This window comes from Giraffa tippelskirchi, chromosome 2, assembly GCF_054371585.1.
Source record: "Giraffa tippelskirchi isolate mGirTip1 chromosome 2, T2T-mGirTip1v1.2.pri, whole genome shotgun sequence".
Lineage (NCBI taxonomy): Eukaryota > Metazoa > Chordata > Mammalia > Artiodactyla > Giraffidae > Giraffa > Giraffa tippelskirchi.
Genome location: NC_137276.1, coordinates 114,110,200 through 114,135,731, shown reverse-complemented (window position 1 = coordinate 114,135,731; position 25,532 = coordinate 114,110,200). Strand labels below are relative to the sequence as shown.

General features: G+C 46.5%; 1 protein-coding gene across 5 annotated transcripts in view; it reads right to left on the bottom strand.

The window, feature by feature from the left end:
- ABCB10 (ATP binding cassette subfamily B member 10) overlaps window positions 1–22,104 on the bottom strand; it is a 31,693-nt gene extending 9,589 nt beyond the window's left edge. Inside the window, exons 1-8 of one of the 5 annotated variants that reach the window (XM_081570305.1) lie at window positions 21,554–22,104; window positions 11,924–12,124; window positions 11,075–11,277; window positions 6,880–7,014; window positions 5,981–6,127; window positions 4,740–4,875; window positions 2,350–2,445; window positions 961–1,170 (exon numbers count right to left, since the gene is read on the bottom strand). In XM_081570305.1, the coding sequence (XP_081426431.1) occupies window positions 961–1,170; window positions 2,350–2,445; window positions 4,740–4,875; window positions 5,981–6,127; window positions 6,880–7,014; window positions 11,075–11,277; window positions 11,924–12,124; window positions 21,554–22,037 (1,612 nt within the window). In that variant the 5' untranslated portion in view covers window positions 22,038–22,104. The remainder of the gene's footprint in view (window positions 1–960; window positions 1,171–2,349; window positions 2,446–4,739; window positions 4,876–5,980; window positions 6,128–6,879; window positions 7,015–11,074; window positions 11,278–11,923; window positions 12,125–21,553) is intronic. The other 4 variants (XM_081570306.1, XM_081570307.1, XM_081570308.1 and 1 more) reach the window with 4 other exon arrangements.
- Between the last annotated feature and the right edge of the window lie 3,428 nt (window positions 22,105–25,532).

The following is a 25,532-nucleotide window of genomic DNA, read 5'->3' as shown; positions in this document are numbered from 1 at the left end:
AAAAGACTGTGAGACCTACTCTTTAAATTCATGATTTTAGGGAATTCCCTGGTGGTCCAGCAGTTAGGACTCCAATCTCTCACTGCTGAGGGCCCAGGTTCAATCCCTGGTCAGGGAAGTAAAATCGCACAAATCACATGACCAAGAATAAATAAACCCATTTTTTATTTTATTTTATACCAATGATTTTTTTCCTGTGGAGAAACATCATTTCCTTAATCCAAAAATACACCAACACATACAGAATATCTTCTCTAAACTCTGACATAAAGAAGGATATCAAGGATGTTAACTTGACACACTAACGTGATCATTTCACAATACATACATCATTTCACAATATATACACATAGTGAATCATCATGTTGTACACCTGAAATGTCGATTATATCTGTTTTAAAAAGATATAAGTAAGTAACAGAATGTGTTCTTTGCTCTAAAAGATGCTATAATCCAGTTAAAAATAAAAAACAAAATAAGAAAATATCTACTACTTCAAGAGCACATCAGTGGAGCAGCAGCACAGAAGTGAATCACTGATGGCCACGTGCCCTGTCTGCATGCCAGCCCCAGGTGGGAGGGCCGGTGGGCTTCAAGGAGACCTGGGCTCCTGCACAAGCTCAGACAGCACAGGGCGGCACGTTCTCCAATGCTGCCATCGGCGGTGATGCTCCGCAGCCCCACAGAGGCACCTTTCTTGATCCCCTCTCTAGGTGCAGGAGACACTGCACAGGAGACGAGGAGATGGACACAAAGGATACATGCCCGACGGGCCTCTGGGTGAGCTCACAGCCTCAAAAGTGAAACCGCTGTTTAAGGGACTTCCTCCCTGGGAATAGACCCTCTGGCATCCAGAACTCACACAATGCATGGCCTCTGCACACTCAGACTGTCTCCCCGGGCTCAGGAGTAGAAGGGCTCAAAAGAGGCCCCTGTCCCACAACACGCTGAACCACTCACCAGAACCAGGGTCATACAATCTCAGCAGGAGGGAAATCACTGTGGATTTGCCAGCACCACTTGGGCCAACCAGCGCTGTGACGGATCCTGATGGGATAGAAAGGCTGAAATCCTGGAATATGGGCACCTCTGGGCGAGCTGGATAGGCGAAATGCACGTTCTTGAACTCCAAAGCGCCCTGGAAGCCTTTCTCATTCAAAACAGCCCCCTCTGCAAGGTAAGACCAGACACGAATCACTCAGTGCCAAGCACATGTGCACAGCTGAACCCAGTGCCCCATCAATCTGCCCACGGACTCGGCCAAGCACAGCGAGGTCTGGGGTCTGGGCTCTTCTCAGGCAAGTCAGCTGGAAGCAGTATCCCGTGCTCCCGAGCTTGCTCTGCACAGCAGCACAGGGCACTGCACACCTGCCACCATGCTGGAGCCTCACAGCCCTCAGAGGTCCATGTCCGCATCCCAGTCCTGCTGCTATGAGGCCGAGGCACAGAGGCGCCAACGAGCAGCAGCTGATGGAGCTTCCAGCCCAGGAGCTGCCGGCTGAGTCCAACGGCCTTCTCCCTATGGGCTGCTTCTGCAGGTCTCCCATCCAGGGTTTATCTCACCTTCTCTAAAGAGCTGTTTTAAGAGGATAATGAACAGGCAGGTGCTGCACAACAGCCCCAGAGCTAAAGGGTGTCCGAGGTTGGTTCTATCCTGGTGTGACCTTGCTCTTGACTGGGAGAAGTGGCTCCATCTCTCCCAGCTGGGCTCATTTCTGCCAGTCTATCACAGTGGAGAGTACTGGCATTCACTATTGCCCTGGGGCCAGTGAGTAGCTGACAGTGACCGCTGCTTCTTTCACTGAGTCTGGCTGCTCAGCCCAGGCCACACAGCTTCCCCAAGCACTGGCTTCCAGTGAAGCTGCTCATGAAGGAGATGGTTCAAAGCCACTTAGCATCAGCATCCTCCACCCCATCCCCAAAGCCAAGCAACTCAGAGGCTTTTCTATGCATGAACCCTCTTCCTTTCCTGCCCGCCCCCAAAATGTCAAAATCACTAAGGAAGACAATTCCAATGGCCTGACCAGGCCCTTCCTGTCTGCACTCCTGAGCGGCACTCACTTCCTCCTGCTGTTTGTGGTAACACATCAACTGCAGGGAGGGAAACGGTGGGTGCACATTGTGTGGTCAGGCTCCATACCTCCAGGGACACCCTGGGGCCCCCCAGCAGCACCCAACAGCAATCTTTCCTCACTGCCCATCCTCTGATGGCCCCATCTGTCCCTGTCGTGGTAAAGACAGTGTCTAGTTCATGCTCATCCTTCCCAGATAGGGCAGGAAGCTGTCTCACTGTCCTAAACCACACATGTTTAATCCCAGCAAAGAAAAGCAAACCCAGTTCAGACCCACCATTGAAAGGAAGCTCAGGTTCTCTCTCGAGGAGCTCCCAGAGGCGGCTTCCGGCACCCAGTCCCTTCATTAGCTCTGAGTAGAAGGAGCTGAGACCTGAGGATGAGAAGCAAAGACACACATCCATCATTGGCCAATAAATGGCCCTCTGCTACCCCTAGACCTCTGGGGACAGTGACAATAGCCTGCTTTGAACATAAAATCTGTTACTTTCAAACAAGGGTTTGAAGCAGCTTCCTGGGAATTTGTCAGAATTCCCTCTGTCTCATATCCTTGTTTTCCTTCAGCTTCTCCTCCTCCAATTTCATTATCTCTCATAAGGCTTTGGTCTGATCAGGGGATTTACAAATACATATAGTCATACTAGTCAACCACTGAATTAAAATCACAATGTTACAGAAAAGTCTGCTTAGTCAAAAGCACAGTAAAATAAATAAAATATAATGCTTATTCCATATTAAAAAGGAATACAAGGTACCCCAACATTCATTTAAAAGACACATCCACAAAATCAACCCATCTTTCACACTCAACAAATACAACATTTACTAGGCTAAAAACTGAAATGAAATTTGGCAATGTTAGATACACTAACAACCTCTGCTTAAAAGTCACCTTTGAACTATGATTTAAAACCCCAAGTCCACTGGTCCATGTCAACTGCCAGAACATATACTTTGTAACACTTTCCCTCAGTAAGGGTGCTGAAAAAATGCAATTCAAATATCCTAGGGTATATTGATATTTGTATAAAAACAGTGGACTAAAACCTTCAGGTTACATTAAGAATGCATTGGGAAGAAACAGAGCCACATAGTCAATAAACCTTCAATAGTTGAGCAAAGGCAATTCAATGGAGAAAGGGTAGACGTTTCAAAAAATGGTGCTGCAACAACTAGACTTCCATGTGCAAATAACAAATCGGGACACAGGCCTTATATCTTTCACAAATTAACTCAAAATGATCTAAATGTAAAATGCAAAACTATAAAGCTCCTAGAAGACAAAATAAGGAAAACTTACATGACCTTGGGTTCAGAGATGACTTTTTAAGTATATTAAAAACACACTCCATGAAAGAATATATTGTTAAGTTAAAGTTCATTAAAATTAAAAACTTCTAAGGAAGATCAAGTCAAATGTGGCAGAAAGCACAAGACTGGGGGCCAGGAGGAAAGCTGACAGTGGCTAAGTGTGAAATGTGCACAGAAAGGTCACAGAGAGGGAAGGTGGTGGCCAGCAGATCTGTTTGGAGCAGGAGTGGGGAACATGACCACATGGTGTGCGACCCTACAGCCCGTCAGACCCAACCCCAGGGATGGAAAGAAAGGAGCAATATTATCATCGCGCCAGCATCCTGAACTGGTCTTGTCTCGCAAGTCACTCAGCACCCAGAAACATCTTGGATCAGATTTTTCTTCAAGACCAGCCAGCAGAACTAAAATGTTATTTTATTTTATTTTATTATTTTTAATTAGTTTATTTTCTATTTTTTAACTTTACAATATTGTATTTGTTTTGCCATACATTGACATGAACCCACCATGGGTGTACATGTTTTCCCCTTCCAGAACCCCCCTTCCACCTCCCTCCCCATCCCATCCCTCTGGGTCATCCCAGTGCACCAGCCCCGAGCACCCTGTATCATGCATTGACCCTGGACTGGCGATTCGTTTCACATATGATAATTTACATGCTTCAATGCCATTCTCCCATATCATCCCACCCTCGCCCTCTCCCATAGAGTCCATAATACTGTTCTATTTATCTGTGTCTCTTTTGATGTCTCGCATACAAGGTTATCTTTACCGATTGACTACATACCATATATATGTGTCAGTATACTGTATTGGTGTTTTTCTTTCTGGCTTACTTCACTCTGTATAATAGGCTCCAGTTTCATCCACCTCATTAGAACTGATTCGAATGTATTCTTTTTAATGGCTGAGTAATATTCCATTGCGTATATGTACTACAGCTTCCTTGGGTCTCTGGAACTCTCAGTCCAGAAAATATCCTTACTTGCCTGTGGATGTCTAAGGAAAAGCCTCTCCTTTAACCAGGAGAAAATTCTGGAACACTGAAAATAAAAAGTTGAGGTGACCCTGTGGGATATCTGAGCTCCTTTAACCAGACTTGAAGCTGTTGATCTAACCTTTCCATCTTGGTTTTCAAAGAAAGGAAGGAAAACAAAAGGCAGGAAATCATTTGCCCCAGGTTGGTTGGGGCTTTGCAGACTCCACACAGTTCTGCCTCCAAGAAGCTTGCTTCCCTTCACTCAGGGGCAGACAAGGAAAGCTGGGCTCTGAGAGACTCTTTACAAAAGCAAGCCACTGTGTCTCATGTACTTTATCACTTCTATTTTGGATTGTTCACTAGAAATTATATACCTCCGACGCTTACTCCAACCCAGAAAGCATACATTAGGAAGGAGGAGAGTTCGCCCACTGTCATGTGGGCACTGCCCATCAGCAGCCCTCCTTTGTACAGGACAGAAAGCACGATCAGGTTCCCAGAGAGCCCAGTCTGTTAAGGGAAGAAAACACAGAAGTCAGGTGAGAACCAAAGACCCCAAATGCAAAAAGCATTCACACTGTGCAGAATTTCCTTTATGCATTTAACCATCAAGCAAGATTTTTCCAAAATACTACTTCTTAATCTGAATTTTAAAATTCTTTCTTTTTTTTTTTTTTGGCTGTACTGCACAGCATATGGGATTTTAGTTCTCCGACCAGGGATCAAATCTCTACCTCCTGCAATGGAAGCATGGAATCTTAACTGCTGGAAAGTCAGGTTAAGTCCTTCAAAAATATTTTTGAAATATCATAATATTGAAAGAAATAATCTCATAAACATGGAAACCTAGATACTAAGCTACCCATCAGATTCCTATTTTACTCAATCTAATCAATTTGCAAGGGGAAAAAAATGATATTAAGGATGCCTCCCCTAAGTGGAAGAAATTGATGTATTCTACCATGGTGGGCTGGGCAGGCTGCACAGAGAAGCTAGATAAGATATCGGGCTTATCTGCTCTGATGTGCATTAGGTGCATAGTCTCTGTAAGTGTGCCTCCTCAGGGCTTCCTGTCTGTTCAATTACGGCCATTACTGAATCACCTCTACCATCTTTCCACTTTGAAAGTATTGTGACTCTGCCATCATGGTGATTTTCTAGCTCGGTGTCCTGAGTTCCTTGTGATCAATGTGGTCAACTTTTTTATACCCCCTTCTTGAACACACTGAGGTTATTTTGGCTAATCCTCAGTGGGTTTAAAACTGCCTACACCAGGATGACCTGGGGCTAAAGGATAGATCTCCAGCCCCATTCCAAGAGCTTTGTGGAGCTGAGGATCTGTGTGTCTAACCAGTTTCCAGGTGAAGCTGATGTGTCCAGTCTGGACCATACTCTGAGAATCAGGGCCTGATCCCACAGTTTTGGTCTCACCACCTTTCCTTTAATTACATTTACTTGTTTTCTCCCTCCTTCACAAAAATATTTTTAAGAATGGTAATTCTTAGTCTTAAGGGAGAAGCGAAGTATTTTCTATGTATGGCAAGAGTCACAGAATAAAAATCTCTCCTGATCACAATGTCCACACTTGTCACTCTTTCCAAAATGATCAACTTACTGCTCCAAAGAAGCCAGCCCGAGCAAATGCCTCTTTCCTTGCTAACTTCATCACATGGTCCACTTTGCTGGAGTATTTCTCTATTTCAGTCATTTCTTTCCCAAAAGCTCGAACAGTTCTTATGTTTCCAATCCGTTCCTCAGCTAGCTGGAAGAATAATACAAACATTTCAGGGGAGGCAAAATTAAAATGTGCTTCTCACGTTTAAGATACTATCAACAGAAAGCTGCTTGTCATATGCAACTAAGTAAAAAACAGATTACAAAGCAGAGTATATGAAGAATCCTGCTTTTGGAAACAAATATGTAGCTATACATACACACATCATATATGCAGGTAGACAGAAAAATAAGTGAGAAGGTTGGTAGATAAATATATTTTTATGCAGTGAGAAAGATAAGATAAAAAGGATAGACTCCAAAATGTTAATAACATTCATCCAGAGCTAGGATTATGTATTTTTTTCTCCTTATATTTCTCAAAATTTTATTTTCATAAATATGCATGGTTTTTGTAACAAAAATATAATGATTATTAATGTTTAAAAAAGACAAAACTGGACAGCATTACAAGGACAGCACTACAAAGCTACTTTTATTAGTTTATAATAAAGGACAGAGTATCATCCAGAACTATTTTCAGAATATGATTAGCCTTTTCATCCTATAAAAAACAGTGACGTAAGTTCATATGATGTAGTCAAGTGGGATCAATGCTGAGGTGTGGGTAGAAATCTAGCCTAGAAGGCAGAGTACTTTGGGTTTCTAGGATCTGCAGGGCTAACACAAGGAAAAGGAAGTACTTTTTTGAAAGGTTAAACACATTCCTTAGGGTCTGCCCACTGATAACCTGGCTCTGAGTTCATCTAAGTGGAGACCATACCAGGGAGGGGCCTTTACCTGAGTGGCTTGTGCAAGGGAGTCCTGAGTGACTTTGGTCAGTTTCCGTAGGTATCGGCCATAAAGCACAGCAATGATGGATACTGGAGGCACCACACTCAAAACAAAAGTGGCCAGTTTAGGGGAGACAAAAAACTGTCAATAAAACCCAAAACGTACGTGTTACACAGAGTAGCAAGATATTCTCACTGCCCACTGTAAACATGTGTATGTTTAAATTAATAGGTAGGCCTAAAAGTGCTGTTTGGTAGAACTTTTCAGACACTTTCAGTCTTCACGAAGCCCCATGAATATTCAGCCTGTCACACGGGAGTAACGTGACAGACAGCCTCTGAAGCTGTGGAGCTCCTTTACCCTCCAATGCTGCACCACTACCAGCACAATGCTGGACCAGTGCTATGTAAATCAGACCACGCTGTCCAACAGAGGAGTGGGGAAAGGCTGGGAACAGAGGGAGGAGATCCCTTCTGCTCCACACTGGCCAGACCACACCAGGAGTTCTGTATTCAAGTCTGCATCAAGGGTTCTGAACAACCAGAGCAGTGTCTCCCTGAGATGACTCAGATGGCAGCAAGACCAAAAATCCCCACATCATGTGACAAAGTTGAAAGAGGACTTGCAGAGGTGGGACAACCAAGTTAGAGCTGTTTCCATGGCTCACAGGACTGGAATCTCAGGCAAATGGATCTGGACTCAACAAAAGGAGGAGTCTCCTAACAACTGGAGTTACCAAAGAGGAAGCAACACAATAAGGTTTTCCTATAGCCAACCCTGCAATTAGGCGATTATATTTTAAATGGTATTAGCATCATTATTAATTATAAAATAGTATCATCAGTGTAAGACTCTCCTAAAATCCTGGGGGAAAGCTGCAGACTGAAATGTAAAGTGAAGGATGGATCAAGCAATCATTCGCTTATTTACTCATTCAACAACTGAGAACCTAAGGCCTACAAGCAGCAGACACTATCCTAGGCACCTGGGAGGTAACTGACCCCCAGGGAGTTTCATCTAAGGAGAGAGGAGAGGTGGGAGTCAGAGAGAAAACAGGTGAGACAGAGAGAGAGAGAGAGAACCTGGAGTGCCCTGTGGTCTTGGAAGAGAAAGTGCACAGAGGCCCTGAGGCAGTAATGAGCTCAGTACCTTGACCTGTGGGGACGGTCCACCCTGAACAGACAAGCAGGCGCTGGGGTGTCAGTGGCCTGCAGGACAGAGGCAGAGCAGCAAGGCAGCTGAGCAGGTCTGAACACAACACACCCTAGGCAAGCTGTCGGCACGGCAGGGCAGGAACACCCCCTGGTGTCCCCGAGCCTGGGGATGGTCTCAGGACCCTCCCTCCCTGTGCTCCAGTTCATGCTTAGAGATAACCTTCTGAAGAATGAGGCAGGTGCTGTCACGGAAAGCAGTGCTGGAGAATCAGGAACACACATCTCAATGGCGAGAGGAAGACCCCAAATGTAAACTACTAAACTGACAGTATGGTACAGACATCATTAGGTTCTTGGAAGCAGGCTTACCGTAGTCGGGTCCAGGGACCCATGAGAAAGAATGAATATGTCAGTTCCTCCAGAGCTAAAGGCCAGATCCCAGGGGATGCCTCCTCATGAGGCTCTGCTATAAGCTGAGCATCTGCATCCCCCCAAAACTCATAAGCCTAAACCCCCACGGGGCTGGATTGGATGGAGCCTCTAAGGAAGGGATTAAGGTAAAAAAAAAATGAGGTTGTAAGAGTGAGGGCCCCTATCCTGTCTTTTTAAGAGAGCAGCCGACTCTCTCCACACAAGCACAGGGGAAAGGCCATGTGAACAGAGCTCATAGCAACAGGGTGGCTGCACACAGCCAAGAGAAGAGGCCTCAGAATGAACCTACTTTGTCAGCACCGCGATCGTGGACTCCCAGAGTCCAGACCTGTGGGAAATATACTTCTGCTGTTTGAGCCCCCACTCGTGGTACTGTTATGCAACTCAAGGAACTGAGACAGGCCCTCTTTGATGCCCTGCCCTTCAACTGCTACTCTTCCTGAGCCCCAGACCATTAATATCTGGAAATGGTGCTTTATTTAGTACAGGAGGGCCTTCTCCCAGAGCTTTGCTTCTCTCTTGGCTGAGTGTACACAAGATTTCAAAGCTGTCTTCCATTCTGTATGGTAGACCTTACAGGCTCACTCTGGCAACACAGCCTTCTACTCCGGACTGAATGCTCTCTGGAACACTGGTCAGAAACCTCAGCTTTTTCACCTATGAGGAACAGGCACAGTCCTCATTCTAGGGTCTAGAACTGCACCAAGATGAGAGCATTGATGGCTACTGGTCACCTGAGAGGTGGTCAGTGTGATAGGGAACTATATTTTAAATTTTAGTTTTAATTAAAACTAAATTTTAAAAGCTGATATTACATTTCTATTCAGTTACTAGTAAAGTTTTAAGTATGTCTGGAGATTTTGGTGTGTGCTTTTTCAACCACAAATTTTACAAAATCTAAATATTGATTATTTCCAATGAACACCTCCAGACTTAGATATTTTGTAAGTATAAAATATACAGTATATTTTAGAATCCTAATATGAAAAATATTTGATTAATAATTTTTATATTAAATACATGTTGAATTGATAATACTTTGTTTATATTGAGTTAAGTAAAATTATTATCAAGATTAATCTCATTTCACCTTTCTTTCTGTTATATTAAAATTTTTTTGGCTACTCCACACAGTTTGCAGGATTGAATCTAGGCCCTCAGCACTGCAAGGGTGAAGACCTAACCACCAGACTGCCACTGAATTTCCTCTTTGCTTTTTGAAATGTGGCTACTAGAGAAATATCAACAACTTCCGATATTCAGATGATACCACTTTAATGGCAGAAAGCGAGGAATTACAAGAGCCTCTTGATGAGGGTGAAAGAGGAGAGTGAAAAAGCAGGCTTAAAACTCAATATTAAAAAAAACATAAGATCATGGCATCATTTCAAGGCCAATAGAAGGGAGAAAGGTGGAAGCAGTGACATATTTCCTCTTCTTGGGCTCTAAAATCACTGAGGATGGTGACTGCGGCCATAAAATTAGAAGACAATTGCTTCTTGGCAGGAAAGTTATGCCAAACCTAGACAGTATATTAAAAAGCATAGATATCACTTTATATATAAAGGTCCATATAGTCAAGGGTATGTATGGTCTTCCCAGTAGTCATATATGGATGTGAAAGTTGGACCATAAAGAAGGTTAGAACACCGAAAAACTGATGCTTTCGAACTGCGGTGCTGGAGAAGACTCTTGAGAGTCCCTTGGACTGCAAGGAGATCAAACCAGTCAATCCTAAAGGAAATCAACTCTGAATATTCATTGGAAGGACTGATGCTGAAGCTGATGCTCCAATACTTTGGCCACCTGATGTGAAGAGCCAACTCATTGGAAAAGACCCTGATGCTGGGAAAGATTGAGGGCAGGAGGAGAAGGGGGCGACAGAGGATGAGATGGTTGGATGGCATCACTGACTCAATGGACATGAACTTGGGCAAACTCCGGGAGACGGTGAGGGACAGGGAGGCCTGGTGTACTGCAGCCATGTATTGGGGTCACAAAGAGTCAGACACTGCTTGGCGACTGAACAACAACAACTAGAAAATTTAAATTGCACACGTGGCTTGCACTACATTCCTCCCGGCCAGCAGCACAGGAGAAGGTGTGTCTTCAGACACCTGGTATAAAGGGAGGGAAGCAGATGTGAGGGGCTCCAGTCCCCAGCTAAGGAGGAACAGACGTGATGGATGGAGAGGGGAAATGAGTGCAGAGCTGCCTGTCTGTGCAGAGGGAGCCCATCCTGCTCCTGACAGGAGGAGGACAGGAAACAACCCTCAGGTCCTGTAGAGATGACTGACAGTAGCAGCTTCCTGCCTTTGAGGACAGATGGCTGGACAGACTGACAGACTGGTGCTCCTCCTCAGCCCAGCACTCGGCACCCAGGGCTCTTCCCACCTGTGGCTCATTCCCACCCTCACACATTCTTAGAACCCAGGCAAAAGGTAATCTTTTGTAAAAGCCACAGTCTGTTCTCCAGATAAGAAGAGAAGGTTCAGGTGCCAACAAGGCAACTGCCCAGGGTCCCCAAGGCCTCTGTATGGTACTGAGCACAGCTCACGGAGTGCGTCTCACCCTGCCAGGGTGCATGGATGGGACGCAGCAGCTGAGGGACGTACCATCATGCCAATGCCAACAGAGGCCTGCGCTCCAGCCCTGAGCCCGTCTGAGAGGTTCTCCGTCACTGAGCGCCCCAGGAGGGCTGCGTCTGCCGACAGACGGTTGATCAGCTCTCCTGTGCGTGTCTTGTCAAAGAAAGCCACCTCCTGCCTCAGCACTGAGGAGAAGAGCGAAGCTCTCAACCTATTCACGATGCGCTGACCTGCAAGGCAAAAAGGAGCAGCATCAGTGGGGGCTCAGCTGCACACCTGCAGCGGCCCAGGTCAAGGCCTGGTGGGAGACCAGACACACCAACGGGCACGTGCTGCTGAGCAGCACAGAGCTCCCCTTAGTGACCACAGCCCGTGGGGCTGATGACAGAATACAGTGATCAACAGTGTAATTTACAAAAAGTTTTATTACACTAACTTCTCAAAAGCTAATTTTGCTTCTCTTTCACAATCCTTTCCTGAACTTTCAAATGGCAAGAACTGGTTAATTATCTACAGAGTATTTTATCAGCTAAATGGCCAGCAATCGATGTGGAGTCAGGTGTCCCAGCCTCAGTCACCATGGTGGTGTTGCTGCCCATCAACAAGCAGTCCTCACAGCGACACTGACCAGCATCACCCGACACCAAGCGCAGGGGCTGCCCAGCGCGGGCAGCTCAGTGGCTGCGCACCAACACCCAACCTCCTGGAAGACACACAGGCAACTGAGCTCTAATTCCTGGGAGAGGACGGTTAAGCACAGAGTCCCTTGTCTACCACAATCCCCCGCCTGGGGCTGGCCCTGTCCTCGGGGGCCAGAGCACAGGGAGCCCACGAAACCCACCCCACCCAGGCCACCCAGGAGGAGGGTCTCGGCACCTGACGTCTGCATGAGGTAGACACGGACGGCATTGGCCGCGGCACCACACAGGAACACGCCTCCGAGCACCAGGCAGAGGCGGGTCAGGCTGGAGCTGGAGTCTGCAGAGGGGTTTGTGTAAATGACATCAATGATCTTCCCCAGGAAGAAGGGGGCGGACATGGTGATGACACTGGACACCGCCAGAAACCCAACTGCAGCTGGAAAACACAAGCAACTCTCCGGTTCATCGGTGCTTTGCCCAAGGAACAGGGTGCTGAGTTCATCAGCTTCTTTCCCGAATACACTTTTCAGAGCGTGTGATGCTCTCAGAGGCTGGGAGTCGCCTCCCTGTAGCTCCTGGACCCCTGACTAAAGAGGAAAGCCAGATCTGGTTCTGGGGCCACATCAGGCAGGGTGTCTGTAGAGGGCACTGATCCTACCCAAGTATCCAGACCAGACAACCTGGCTTTACCCTGGTCTGTTCCTCTCTTCTTCCCCAGGAGTAACTGAGAGCTAACCACAAAAATCCGCTCTGGTCTCCCTCCTACCTCTTGATCTAGGGGTTCAACTCAGATGATGTTTTTCCTACATTCATGCTATATGTCATTACTCCTTGGCATCTAACTGTATCTTAGCTTGAAGATCAAACTATGCAGGTAAAGCTCTTGATTATGTCTAATATTTCACAAGACTGTAACCTATGGAAAGCAGTTAAGAGCATCCACTACACATGTGATACCTTCCTTCTTAATATGACTGCTTTGGAAAATAAAGTACCAGAGTATCACCATGATTATAAAAATATGCAAGAACACAACTGTTTACACTCCTTAAAAAAAGACGAAGGCACAGAATCTTTTCAGAAAAGAAATATTGAGAAAATCCAATTAGGAACAGCATGTATCACAGATAACTACATTCATAATAAGGAATGCAAATTTAAACCACAAAGATGTATCATTTTTCATCTACTAGATTGGCAAAGCTCGGAGTGTGACAACAGCCTGTTAGTGAAGCTGCAAGGAAGCAGCATTTACACTGTTAGTGGCTATGCAAACTGGCACAGTCACAGTGGAAGGTGATGAGATCCTACCGGTCAAAATGTAAATGCACATTCCCTTTCGTCCACCAGTTCTATCTCTAACGTATAGATACACTGCCATATGTGTATGCAAAAAAAGGTACACTCAAGGGTGTTCATTAAGGTATTGCTTATACCAGCAAAAGATTCAAAATACTCTAAACATTCCTTAGTGAAGAAAAGTTAAATCAATTACGGAACATGTATTTTATAAATATTATGCAGTCATTAAAAACAATGAGGTGACTCTATAGAAAGCAACATGAAGCAATCCACTAAGACACACTGTTATCAAGAAAAGCCTAGGACACAAATGTTTGTGGGGCTTTTTTGCTAGTTGGTTTTTAAGTTCATATAGGCACAAAACTGAAGTGACTTAGCAGCAGCAGCAGGCACAAAACAACCCTAGAAATTCTTCAGCCCGAAGCTGTGTACCCAACAGGCAAAAGGCTCAGTTTGTATATGTTGTCTAAGTGTCTGGAACGTAAACCTGGTACCTCTTCAATGGCATCCACAGTTTAAGAAAGTAAATAGAAGCTTTGAAGGAGGATCATGGTTTCAGACCTGCATTGTGACCAAAGGCCCTGCCCACCTACTCCTACTTCCTTTGGCCTTCTCTCTCGTGTGTGTTCACCCCAGTGGATCTCTGTGCATCTAATTCTGCTCTGACATCTGCCTGACGCACCCAATGACCTTTCAGAAATAAACACATACATCCACACGTTTACCTTTACAGGTGGGCCATGGTCAAAGAACTTCTCAGGTGGTGCTAGTGGTAAAGAACCTGCCTGCCAGTGCAGGAGACACAAGAGATGCAAGTTTGATCCCTGGATCAGGAAAATCCCCTGGTGGAGGGCATGGCAACCCACTCCAGTATTCTTGCCTGGAGAATCCCATGGGCACAAGAGCCTAGTGGGCTACGGTCCACAGGGTCACAAAGAGTCGGACATGACTGAAGCGATTTAGCATGCACATTTGCACAAAACATATCCAGGGAAGTAACAAATGAGTAACAGATTCCTTCTGCAGAGTGGCACCAGGTGACTGGGACAGGGTGCATATGTATGCCACTGTGAACCTTCCGAGTTCAGTCCTCCTGGGGCTCCCTCTGTCCCTCCTCACCCCCACCCCCCTGCTAGCACCATCACTGAACAGTCAATGGCGAGGACCCTAAGTGGACACAGTGTGGGGGATGGGTGCTCCCAACACCCTGCAAATAGCTTCTCTGTGTCTTGCCTAGAGCTAACACTTCAGTGAAAGGCTTCCCTTTTACAAAACCTTAATACAAAGAGTTAAGAGCAAACTCTGCCAACACGTAAGCTGGCAAAGAGCTCTAGGAGAAATATGAGCTTGTTAAGTCAGGAATACTGCCCATACTCTCTCCCTCCTGGGGGTCTTCTAACACCTCCCCTCAAAGGAGGTCTGCTCTGCAACCCCATCTATAATACAGACCCCAACACACCTTTCATTCTCTTTCTGGCATTTCCCAGCCTTTGGGAAGTTTCGCTTATCTACTGTATCTCTCCATTAGGAGAAAAGATTTCTATCTATTTTGTTCACTGTTATGTTCTGATTGCCTACAGAGACAGGCATATAGTATAAGCTCAATAAATACTGGCTGGATGAATGAACAAACTGAACTTTGGCAAAGGAGGGAGAAAAGCATGTCAAAGTTCAACAACAGCCTAAAGAGAAATATAAGATCTGGTATCTCAGAAAGTCCGTGTGGAAATGACTCCTTTACAGGAGCTAGGAAACCCACGTGCCTGGCTTAAAACCCCTTCCTCACAGTCTGACTGCATAATATAAACCTGGCCAAGTGCCATTTTATTTCGCTGTAAGACTCAGGATCTTGTTTCCAAACTCTGTGTTCCTGATGACTGTGCTCAGAAGGACTGAAAGCCCAAGGGTCCTGGGAGCATGTGTAGCTCAGGTTCTGCAGGGCATGGCCACAGAAACCAGTGTCCCAGCGACTCAGGAATTAACCTGGAAGATCCGTTTCATCTGTCATCAGCAGGTAGTTTCTCTAGTCTATTTCTTCCCTTTGGCAAATACTTCCATAAGTGTAATGCATACAAAGTGCTACCAAGGTTCACCTCTCCCGCCTGCCTCTAGTTTTCAAATTCAGTTATGATTCCAAAATAAGAACCTGTACAGCATGAACATACACTAGTTCTTACATAGTAATGATAATGATTGCAAAGAGAAAGGAATTTAGCTGAATCAAAATTCGTTCCAGGGACTTCCTGGTGGTCCAGTGGCTAAGACTCCACCTGCCAGTGCAGGTGACACAGGTTTGATCCCTGGTCGGGAAACTAAACCCACGTGCCACAACTGCTGACACCCAGAGCCTGTGTTCCGCAACAGGAAGCCACTGTGGTGAGGAGTCCCGGAGCTGCCGCTAGAGAGTAGCCCCATTTGCTGAAACTAGAGAAAGCCCGCATGCAGTAACAAAGACCCAGCAAAGCCAAAATAATCAATCTTAGAAAAAATCGCTTAAGGATCTCCCCTTTAAATTAAAAACAAAAACAAAAATGATTATTGCCATTTGCCTCTTTCTTCAAGTTCAGTTCAGTTCAATCGCTCAGTCGTGTCTGACTCTTTGTGACCCCACGGACTGCAGCACTCCAGGCCTCCCTGTCCATCACCAACTCCCGGAGTTTACTCAAACTCATGTCCACTGAGTTGGTGATGCCATCCAACCATCTCATCCTCTGTCATCCCCTTCTCCTCCCACCGTCAATCTTTCCCAGCATCAGGGTCTTTTCCAATGAGTCAGTTCTTTGCATCAGGTGGCCAAAGTATTGGAGTTTCAGCTTCAGCATCAGTCCTTCCAATGAATATTCACGACTTATTTCCTTTAGGATGGACTGGTTGGATCTTCTACAAGTTAAATGTATACAAAGTAAAAAAAAAATATTTCAGCTTTGGGTTAGCTGGATTTCTGTTAAGGTTTTACTACACAACACCGTCTCTGACATTCATGAATCATGTAGATTTGCACCACAACTATCATCTCTGATTCCTCCCCAAACCTGATGAGCCAGTAAACCACAATCTTTCTGGATATTCTCCACCTTTTCTCCATGGTTCAGCATTTGCTTACTCATCTTCCTTGCCTGACTGTTACTGTCTCTTGACAGGTATTTTCAAGCATTTTTCTGTTACCCTAATTCTACTCAGTCATGGCATTCAAAGAATGAGAGCAATCTCCTTGAAAAGAAAGAAGGAAAACCTGAAAGGGAGAAGGGCTGTGGCCAGTACCCAGGTCCTGGACCGACAGGTCTGGGGGTGGCAAAGGCTGTACAGCCTGTCTACCACCACTAGACACAGGACAGAGCTTTTAAGGACTCATCTACCCACTGAGTTAGGCAGGTGCAGCAAGCCCCATGTCACTCGTGGACTAAGGCACTAACTCCCCAGCACTATCTGAAGCATTTACTACTCATTGTCTCCTCCAACAATGCTCTCATCATCCTCATTTTCCAGAGAGGAAACTTGAGCACTTAAGAGGGAGCTTGCACAAGGTCACCCAGTTCATCTACTGCAGAACCACATTCCAAGACAAATATCTGTCTTCTTCATCTTCCCACAGCCAAGCCGAGAAAACACCAGGGACCTCTGCTGGGGAGGGTGAGGCCAGCCAGGGAGCAGAAAGGCTGCAGGATAATGGTGGAGTAGGGACTGTGGTACAGAGAAAAGGTAGGAGGCTCCAGGCTCTCAAAGAGAACAGGGACACTGCAGCAAGGCAGGCCTAACACGGCCTCAGGCTGGGGAGTGAGCTGGTCAGGTTTGTATTTTAAATGATTCACTCTGGCTGCAGAGTGAAATGAAAGGACCTGAGGCTGCCCTGCTCCAGGCAAGAGGGGAACTAAGGTGAAGTGGGGAGGAGGGGCAGCGGGGATAGGATGGTGACAAGGAATGCAGGCATTTTTTTTAAGAACTAGACTCCACAGGACCTGAGATTTGGGGAGACGGGGAGTTCTGAAGTTGGGATTGACAGGATCAGTGCCCTAGCTCTGTCATATAGCTGTCTGACCTCGACTGAGTCATTCAAACTCTCTGCACTTCTGTTTATTCATCTAGAAGGTGGCAATAAAAATAACCTCTCCCTCAAGGAAATGTGAGAAATGACACACACGTGACGTCTCCAGCCCAGTGTTAGTATCCAGACAACAATAAGTATCCACTATTATCTATTAATACACTGGGCTTCCTAGTTGGCGCTAATGGTAAAAATCCACCTGTCACTGGGAGATCCCTGGGTTGGAAGATCCCCTGGCAAAGGAAATGGCAACCCACGGCAATATTCTTGCCTGGAAAATCCCATGGACAGAGGAGCCTGGTGGGCTACAGTCCATAGGGTCGCAGAGTCAGACACAACTGAGTGCACACACACACAGTATCTATATTACAGCAGGCACTGCAAGTTGTCAGGAGTGACCTGTGTCCCTGCCAGCTGTGTCCCACTCTCTGAGAGGAGGGACAGAGGAGGAAAGGAGTTTTCAGTGTCCACAGGGAACACAGGAGTAGAGGGCCTGGGCAGGTGAGAGGCTTAAGTGAAGGAGCCTGGCAAGAAGCTAAGCTGGATAAGGCAAGAGGTAGAAAGGGCCAACAGTCAGCAGGAAGTGGAGTGCTGAGGAAGCCTCTGAGCCTGTGGAGGGACCTGGAGACAAAGGTCTGGGCAAGGCTAGAGCGCAAGTGACAGAGCTGGCACCTGTGCTGAAGTAACCACGATGGGCCTGCCCATGACGGGCACTTCTGTCCAGCACACATGCCATGCGAGCTGCCCACAGAACTTAAAATCTTCTAGTTGCCACATTAAAAAGAAACAGGTAATATTAATTTTAATAACTTATTTTATTTGATCAAATATATCCAAAGTATTAGTCATCAATGAACATTATTAAGTAAAGAAAATTCACTTTTTTTCCCATACTAAGTCCCTTCAATATCTGGTATTTCACTCTTGAATCAACTCCGACTAGCACGTTTCACAGAACAGTTATAGGATGTTCAGGTTTTCTCTGAAATGTCGTTATTTCCGAAGCAAATACACATTGCAGGCTTTCTGGAACAATTTTGTTTCCGAGGTTCAGCCTCACTGCCCCACCAGCACTATCTTTGTCAGAACTTTTCAGTCCTGACCTGGGCGGCAGGATGTAGCCATTCTAAGCATGCCTCGTCCTCTCCTTGCTTACCACACCCACTGGTTTCATCACTCTCTTCAGTCTGGTCATTTAAAGGTCTAGCTCCATAATATTCAACTATGAATGTAGCAAAAGCTCCTGGTGGGCATCAGGTTCTAAGAACTGTCCTCATCTCAAACCACACAAGTCCTTATCAGTGTTTAAGTGAATAGCTTGGGGGTGGAGGGCTGGACATGCACCTTCCACATTTGACCAGTGACCCACCTGGGAATATTGATATTCCCTGATAGCTTAATTGGTAAAGAATCCGCCTGCAACGCAGGAGACCCTGGTTCAATTCCTGGGTCAGGAAGATCTGCTGGCAAAGGGATAGGCTACCAAATCCAGTATTCTTGGGCTTCCCTTGTGGCTCAGCTGGTAAAGAATCCGCTCGCAATCTAGGAGACCTGGGTTCTATCCCTGGGTTGGGAAGATCCCCTGGAGAAGGGAAAGGCTACCCGCTCCAGTATTCTGGCCTAAAGAATTCCATGGACAGTCCATGGAGCCGCAAAGAGTCAGACTCAACCTGAGTGACTTTCACTTTCTTTCTTTTCATCTGGGAATTATAAGCAAGACAATCTCCCTGGTGACTACCGCACCAAGACCCTCCATCATTGTCATCCCACTGTCCCCTCAGGCCCTAGGCTCGCTCCTAACTCCCAACTCCATGCACAGTGCTACCACCCTCTCACTCACTCGACACTCCAGCAGCCTCTTCTATCTGCCAGACCGGCCAGCACAGCTCGGACCAGTTACCTCTTATCCCATCAGCCACAGGGGCTCCTGAATGAGCTCCTTCATCTTTTAAGACTCCTGTGACCAAGATGATAAGACGAATTATCAGTGAAAAATGACTGCAGAGCAACCTTGTAGGCCACAGCTGTTGGAAGATATCTGCAAATTCCAACACAAAGTGAGACACAGGGAGGAAGGGCCAAAGGGCGCATCAAGGACTGCAGTTCCTTCAGAAGAGAGATGGACGTGACAGTCTTCAGCAGATACCGACAGGCATCTCAGACGGCAGATGCTGTTTTTAAAGTTTCTGATACAAATCACTTAAGATCAAAGCTTTCTGGTCACACGGTTCAGCAAACTGCTGAACACAGATGAAAACACTGCTATTCAATCATATAGTTAAATTTCTGAAGAAGAATTTTTGTATTCCTTTTTCTAAAAATGAACAAACATTGGAATGCCTTCTCTTCAATTCAGCTTTTTTTCAGCCTCTTGATTTAAAGTACACACACACACACGCAAACACATACACACGTGCTCGTTATTTCCACCATTGCAAAGAGATGGGCCAACATCTAAGGCTGCTCCTACAAGGATAAGTTACAAATTAATGGTGATCCCCCCTCAAATGTCAACATTCAGAGTGGCTGCAACATAATATATAGAATATCTTTTGAGGCAACCCTATGTCCTAATAAGGAGCTTTCATCATATTAAATACAATATATATATATTGTTTGTTTGAAAAGTGAACGTGAAAGTCACTCAGTCATGTCCAACTCTTTGTGACCCCATGGATTATACAGTCCATGGAATTCTCCAAGCCAGAATACTGGAGTGGGTAGCTTTTCCCTTCTCCAGGGGATCTTCCCAACCCAGGGATCAAACAAGGGTCTCCTGCATTGCAGGTAGATTATTTGTTTGAAAGGTGGGAAAAAAACTAGTGTACCAATCCCAGACTTACTCCCTCAAATTATACATTCACACTTATTCAAGGCAGCAAATCTAACTAGCTCCCCTTCTTAAAATAAAAGGGGGTACAGCTCTTGCCTCCTTAAAGGCTGTCTTCTGAGCATGCTAACAGACAGGACATGTGGGAACAGGTACAAAGGTACAGGGAGCGTGACCATGTGGAGAGGCTGGGTTGGGCCACCTATCATGGCCAGAATGCATGGGCGCCGCAGAGCCTGATACCTAAAAACTTCCTTGACATCTAAAATTTCAGAAACAAAACTGGATTTCCTACACTTATTTTTAATTACCTATGAAGATGATGGACATACCCAGGTTTCCATCCGGGCCTGGTCAGGCCATCACTTATTCCTTCTTTGAAGGCACACTGTGCCCTATTCTGTGCCACACACGCTAAGGACTAGACACGGAAAGATGAAGCAGACACAGCTCTCTTCCCAAGAAGCTCATAGTCCAATAAGAACTCCTAGTCTCAAGTTTTCCTTTTAAAAGAGATAAAAGGAAAAAAAATTTCCATCAAAAACACACACACAACCAAGTGACAAGATTATTCTCTTTATACCTCCGTAATACGAAGAACCCACTAAGCTGTAAAAGTCAGTGAGAGGTAAAATGTTCCCACTCTGTTGCCCTCCTCCACTGCACCAGCCTGCCCTATATCACAAATCGCTCTCTAGGACTATCCTTCCTAAGGCAACAGATTTGTAACAAAAAATGCGGGATTCTCACCTGCTTCAAGTCTAAGAACATTACAAGCCCTCTTTCCCAACCCTCATCAAACCTGCAGTTTTATCTCTAGTCACATGATCTTTTCATTAATGCCTCTCCCGGGCTAAACTCCAAGCCCCAGCAGGAGCAGGAACCATGTTTCCTTCTGCTCATCAATGGAACCCAAGGGCCTAGCACACAAGACTCAATATTTATTAAAAGAAATGAAGATTTGGAGAAACCTCAAAACCGTTTAGACCTTACAAGGACTTTGCATTTAAACATTTCTCCATTTATGGCTAAAAATGAGACTATACAAAATCTGAATTTTGTTTCTAAAAATATTCATTTTTACTTTTTAAAATTACTCAGTTATGATTTAGTTGGGTTATGATCTGCAGTTTCTCAACACTTCTAGAGTTTACTCATCACTGACCATAGCCAGTGTTGACTCTTCTGAAGAGCTTAGTAACTTCCTGCCTACCACTGAGGCAAAAACGGGACAAACCTGAAAGGTTAACATCGTTTTGCTTCACGGAGTAAAAATAATGTTGGCTGCTTAAGAAATTAACCTGAAGCAAATAATGTGTTTGTTTTTTTTTTAGTGTAATCATATTACAAAATAGATTACTTTTACAGACAGGGTGAAAACAAACAAACAACCCAGGTCACTTGAGAACGCTAGCAACGTAAAAGCGAAACAGACTTGACTGTAATAAGGAGATGCCTGTCCACTTGCATAATATGCTACAGATTGTCCGCGCATCTGCGGTTCCACACCGCTACAGCAGGCGCGCTCCGTCCGTACCCCCAGTGAGGACGCCCAGGTAAAACCACCCTGTCCTCTTCACCGATTCCAGTGGCCCCAGTCCCCCTGCCGCCCCCTCAGTGCCCCTCTCGCCCGCCCCGGACCGCGCACGTGTCAGGTCGCCGGTGACCGAGAGGAGGGACTGGGGCCCTACCTGCCAGCCTCCGGCGCTCGGGCTGCGCCAGGCTCAAGAGCTTCTGCGCCTCTGAGCGCCTGGCCGCTGCGGGCTGCAGCAGCGGGTCGTGACCGGCAGTCGCCGCGGCCGCAGGCAAGGCCGGCCCGCGCCGCCAAGCCTCTCCCGCGGCCCGCGCGACCAAGGTCGAGCAGCCAGGAAGCGCGGAGCGCGGGAGCCTGGAGGCGACGGGCCCGGCGAGCCCCCAGCACCTAGACAGTCCGGGCGGCCGCGCCCGGAGCGCCAGGAGCCGCGCCAGGCCCGCACCGCCCACGGGGCCGCCGGGACTCCCGCCCACCCACCGCCGCGGGCCTCGCGCGGTCCAGCCACCAGCGAGGAGCGCCGGCTCCACGCCCCCAGGCCTCGCAAACGCCGGGTGAGTCGACAGCGTCCGGGTCTCGGGGGAGCGGGCGGCTGCGCCGCGCTTCAGGAGCAGTCGCAGCGGCCAAACCAGGGGGCCGCGCATGACGCCGCGTCCGACCGTGCGCCTCGGTCCGCCGCCCCCTCCGCTCGCCGCCGCCGCTCGCCCGCCCGGTTAGCCGCCCCCGCGCCCGCCCCATCCCCGCCCGCGCGGCCCCGCCCCGGGGCGCCGAGTCCGGCCCAGACCACCCCCTGGGCCCCCGCCGGTCTCCGGCGCCCGTCGGCAGCGCCCCCCACCGGGCGAGCAAGAGCCCATCGCGCCGCCGGCCCCGCGGTAGAGGAGACGGAAGAAAGCGCCTTGGGCCGCCGCGCCTGCGCACTGCCCTGTGGGGCGCTTTCCGCGCTGCTGGACCTCTCGGAAGAAGCTGGGAGCGGCGCGGGACTCTGGTCGCGCCGACTCACCGGAGAGAGCAGGAGCGATCACACGTGCTCGGGTTCTGACCGCCGCGGGCTACTGGTGTTCGCGGACTTGGCGGAGGGTGAAACTCGGGTAGCTCTGCGAGGAGAGGGGTCATCTCATAAGATGGACAGACGTGCATTGAGCGGAGGTGGCCCGAGTGCGCTGGCTGACTGCTCCCGGTAAGGCCAGGCAGAACGCGCTGTGTCTTAATACCCGAGTGCTGAAAGCCCAGGCTAGGGTCAAAACCCACTGGGACGCGGAGACTTCACGGCCTGGCATCCGTACTCTAGGGCCTGGTCCTTATCTAAGAATAGTGTTTTAGGAAAAGTGGATAGCTTTTTGTTGACCTGTCAGTATTTTAAAGGCTGGGACTTGGATGAGGCCAGTGAAAGGCAGTTAGTTGCCTCAGTTGCAATATTTAGGAATTCGAAAAAAAAAAGTTAATAATCAAGATAAATATATTTTAGTTAAAATTTTTAAAGAATAAAAATTAATGCAAAAATCCATAATGAACAATGTATCAAAATTTCAAATGAAGGTTCTGTCCCTGCACTTGGACAAGCCCACCTCTCTCTCTCACATTGATCCCAGCCCTCAAAGTTTTGTTTACAAAATCAAGCAATTAGCAGCTTTGTTTGCAATTTGGTTTCAATTTTTTTTTCTTTAGAATACTGTTTATCTTGATTACTGGAGCTATTTAGGGTTTCCCTAAATTTTGCCCCTAGGAGAGTGCCTCACTTACCTTTACCTGGGTCCCTGGTAGGTAAGGAGTGTAGGACTTTTGAGGTGAAGTACCCATAATGGAGAGGTAATGTGGGATTAAATCCCACCCTAAATACCCCTGTGAAGACAACAGGAAGCATGCCATCCTCTAAATTCCAACCTCATGAGACCCAGAGTGGCATGGAGTCCATAGTTCACCACTCCACCCCCACCGCCTCTCACTGGTGTCTACATTCTAGAATGCAAGGTATAATGTGACTGATGTTTGCTACTGCTACTGCTAAGTCACCTCAGTCTTGTCCAACTCTGTGCGACCTCATAGATGGTAGCCCAGCAGGCTCCGCCATCCCTGGAATTCTCCAGGCAAGAACAATGGAGTAGGTTGCCGTTTCCTTCTCCAATGCGTGAAAGTGAAAAGTGAAAGTGAAGTCACTCAGTCGTGTCCGACTCTTAGCGACCCCATGGACCAGCCTACCAGGCTCCTCCATCCATGGGATTTTCCAGGCAAGAGTACTGGAGTGGGGTGCCATTGCCTTCTCCTGATTTATGAATAAGCAAGTCCTCCTGAGATTTTGTTAGATGATTTCTGAAAGCAAGGGAGATATACTGCTGCATACCCCACATCATGTCAAATAATGACCTCCCAGTGGGAGAAAAAGTGACAATTTTAATTCAAGTCTAATCTTCCTCTTCTTTTCTCTTTCCTGCTTTCCAGAAAACTGTTGCTCCTGCTGTCTGGAAAAAGTGAGAGTAGCTTTTTCTTGCTGCCTTCTCCAGAATGAAGTCCACCAGACTTTTTCAGCCAGCACTCTCTGGGGTCTGGAGTCAAAAAAGAAAATACCTAAAGTGTAGCTCATGAAGAAACCATAACTCTCTGTGTTGCCTGCACTTCTAACAATCAGTCAGATGATAATCTGAAAATTATCCCTGACAAAATTGTCATGCTTTGAAAAAAAAAAAGCCCACCCAGCTATCATATGATATTCAAGCAAGATTTTTTTTTATTTACTAACATAGAATCTAGAAAAAACATTCATGGTTCTTTTAAAAAAAAAACACAATGGGGGAATGGAGCAGGGAATAAATATTGGCTAAAGGATCATCTGGACTTATATGGTCATCACACCAAAAAAAGAAAAAGAAAAAAAAGTGTTCAGTTCAGTTGCTCAGTCGTATCCGACTCTTTGCAGTCCCATGGACTGCAGCACGACACACCTCCCTGTCCATCACCAACTCCCGGAGTTTACTCAAACTCATGTCCATTGAGTCCATAATGCCATCCAACCATCTCATCCTCTGTCGTCCCCTTCTCCTCCTGCCCTTAATCTTTCCCAGCATCAGGGTCTTTTCCAAGGAGTCAGTTCTTTGCATCAGGTGGCCAAAGTATTGGAGTTTCAGCTTCAGTGTCAGTCCTTCCAATGAACACCCAGGACTGATCTCATTTAGGATGGACTGGTTGGATCTCCTTGCAGTCCAATGGACTCTCAAGAGTCTTCTCCAACACCACAGTTCAAAAGCATCAATTCTTCCGCGCTCAGCTTTATAGTCCAACTCTCACATCCATACATGACTACTGGAAAAACCATAGCCTTGACTACACGGACCTTTGTTGACAAAGTAATATCTCTGCTTTTTAATATGCTGTCTAGGTTGGTCATAACTTTCCTTCGAAGGAGTAAGCATCTTTTAATTTCATGGCTGCAATCACCATCTGCAGTCTTTTTGGAGCCTCCAAAAATAAAGTCAGCCACTGTTTCCACATCTAATTGCCATGAAGTGATGGGACCCGATGGCCATGATCTTAAGTTTTCTGAATGTTGAGCTTTAAGCCAACTTTTTCACTCTCCTCTTTCACTTTCATCAAGAGGCTCTTTAGTTCTTCTTCACTTTCTGCCATAAGGGTGATGTCACCTGCATATCTGAGGTTACTGATATTTCTCTTCGGCAATCTTGATTCCAGCTTGTGCTTCATCCAGCCCAGCATTTCTCATGAGGTACTCTACATATAAGTTAAACAAGCAGGGTGACAATATACAGCCTTGACTTACTCCTTTTCCTATTTGGAACCAGTCTGTTGTTCCATGTCCAGTTCTAACTGTTGCTTCTTGACCTGCATACAGACTTCTCAGGCAGCAGGACAGGTGGTCTGGTATTCCCATCTGTTTAAGAATTTTCCACGGTTTGTTGTAATCCATGCAGTCAAAGGCTTTGGCATAGTCAATAAAGCAGAAATGGATGTTTTTCTGGAACTCTCTTGCTTTTTTGATGATCCAGCAGATGTTGGCAATTTGATCTCTGGTTCCTCTGCCTTTTCTAATCCAGCCTGAACACCTGGAAGTTCACGGTTCATGTACTGTTGAAGCCTGACTTGGAGAATTTTGAACATTGCTAACATGTGAGATGAGTGCAGTTGTGCAG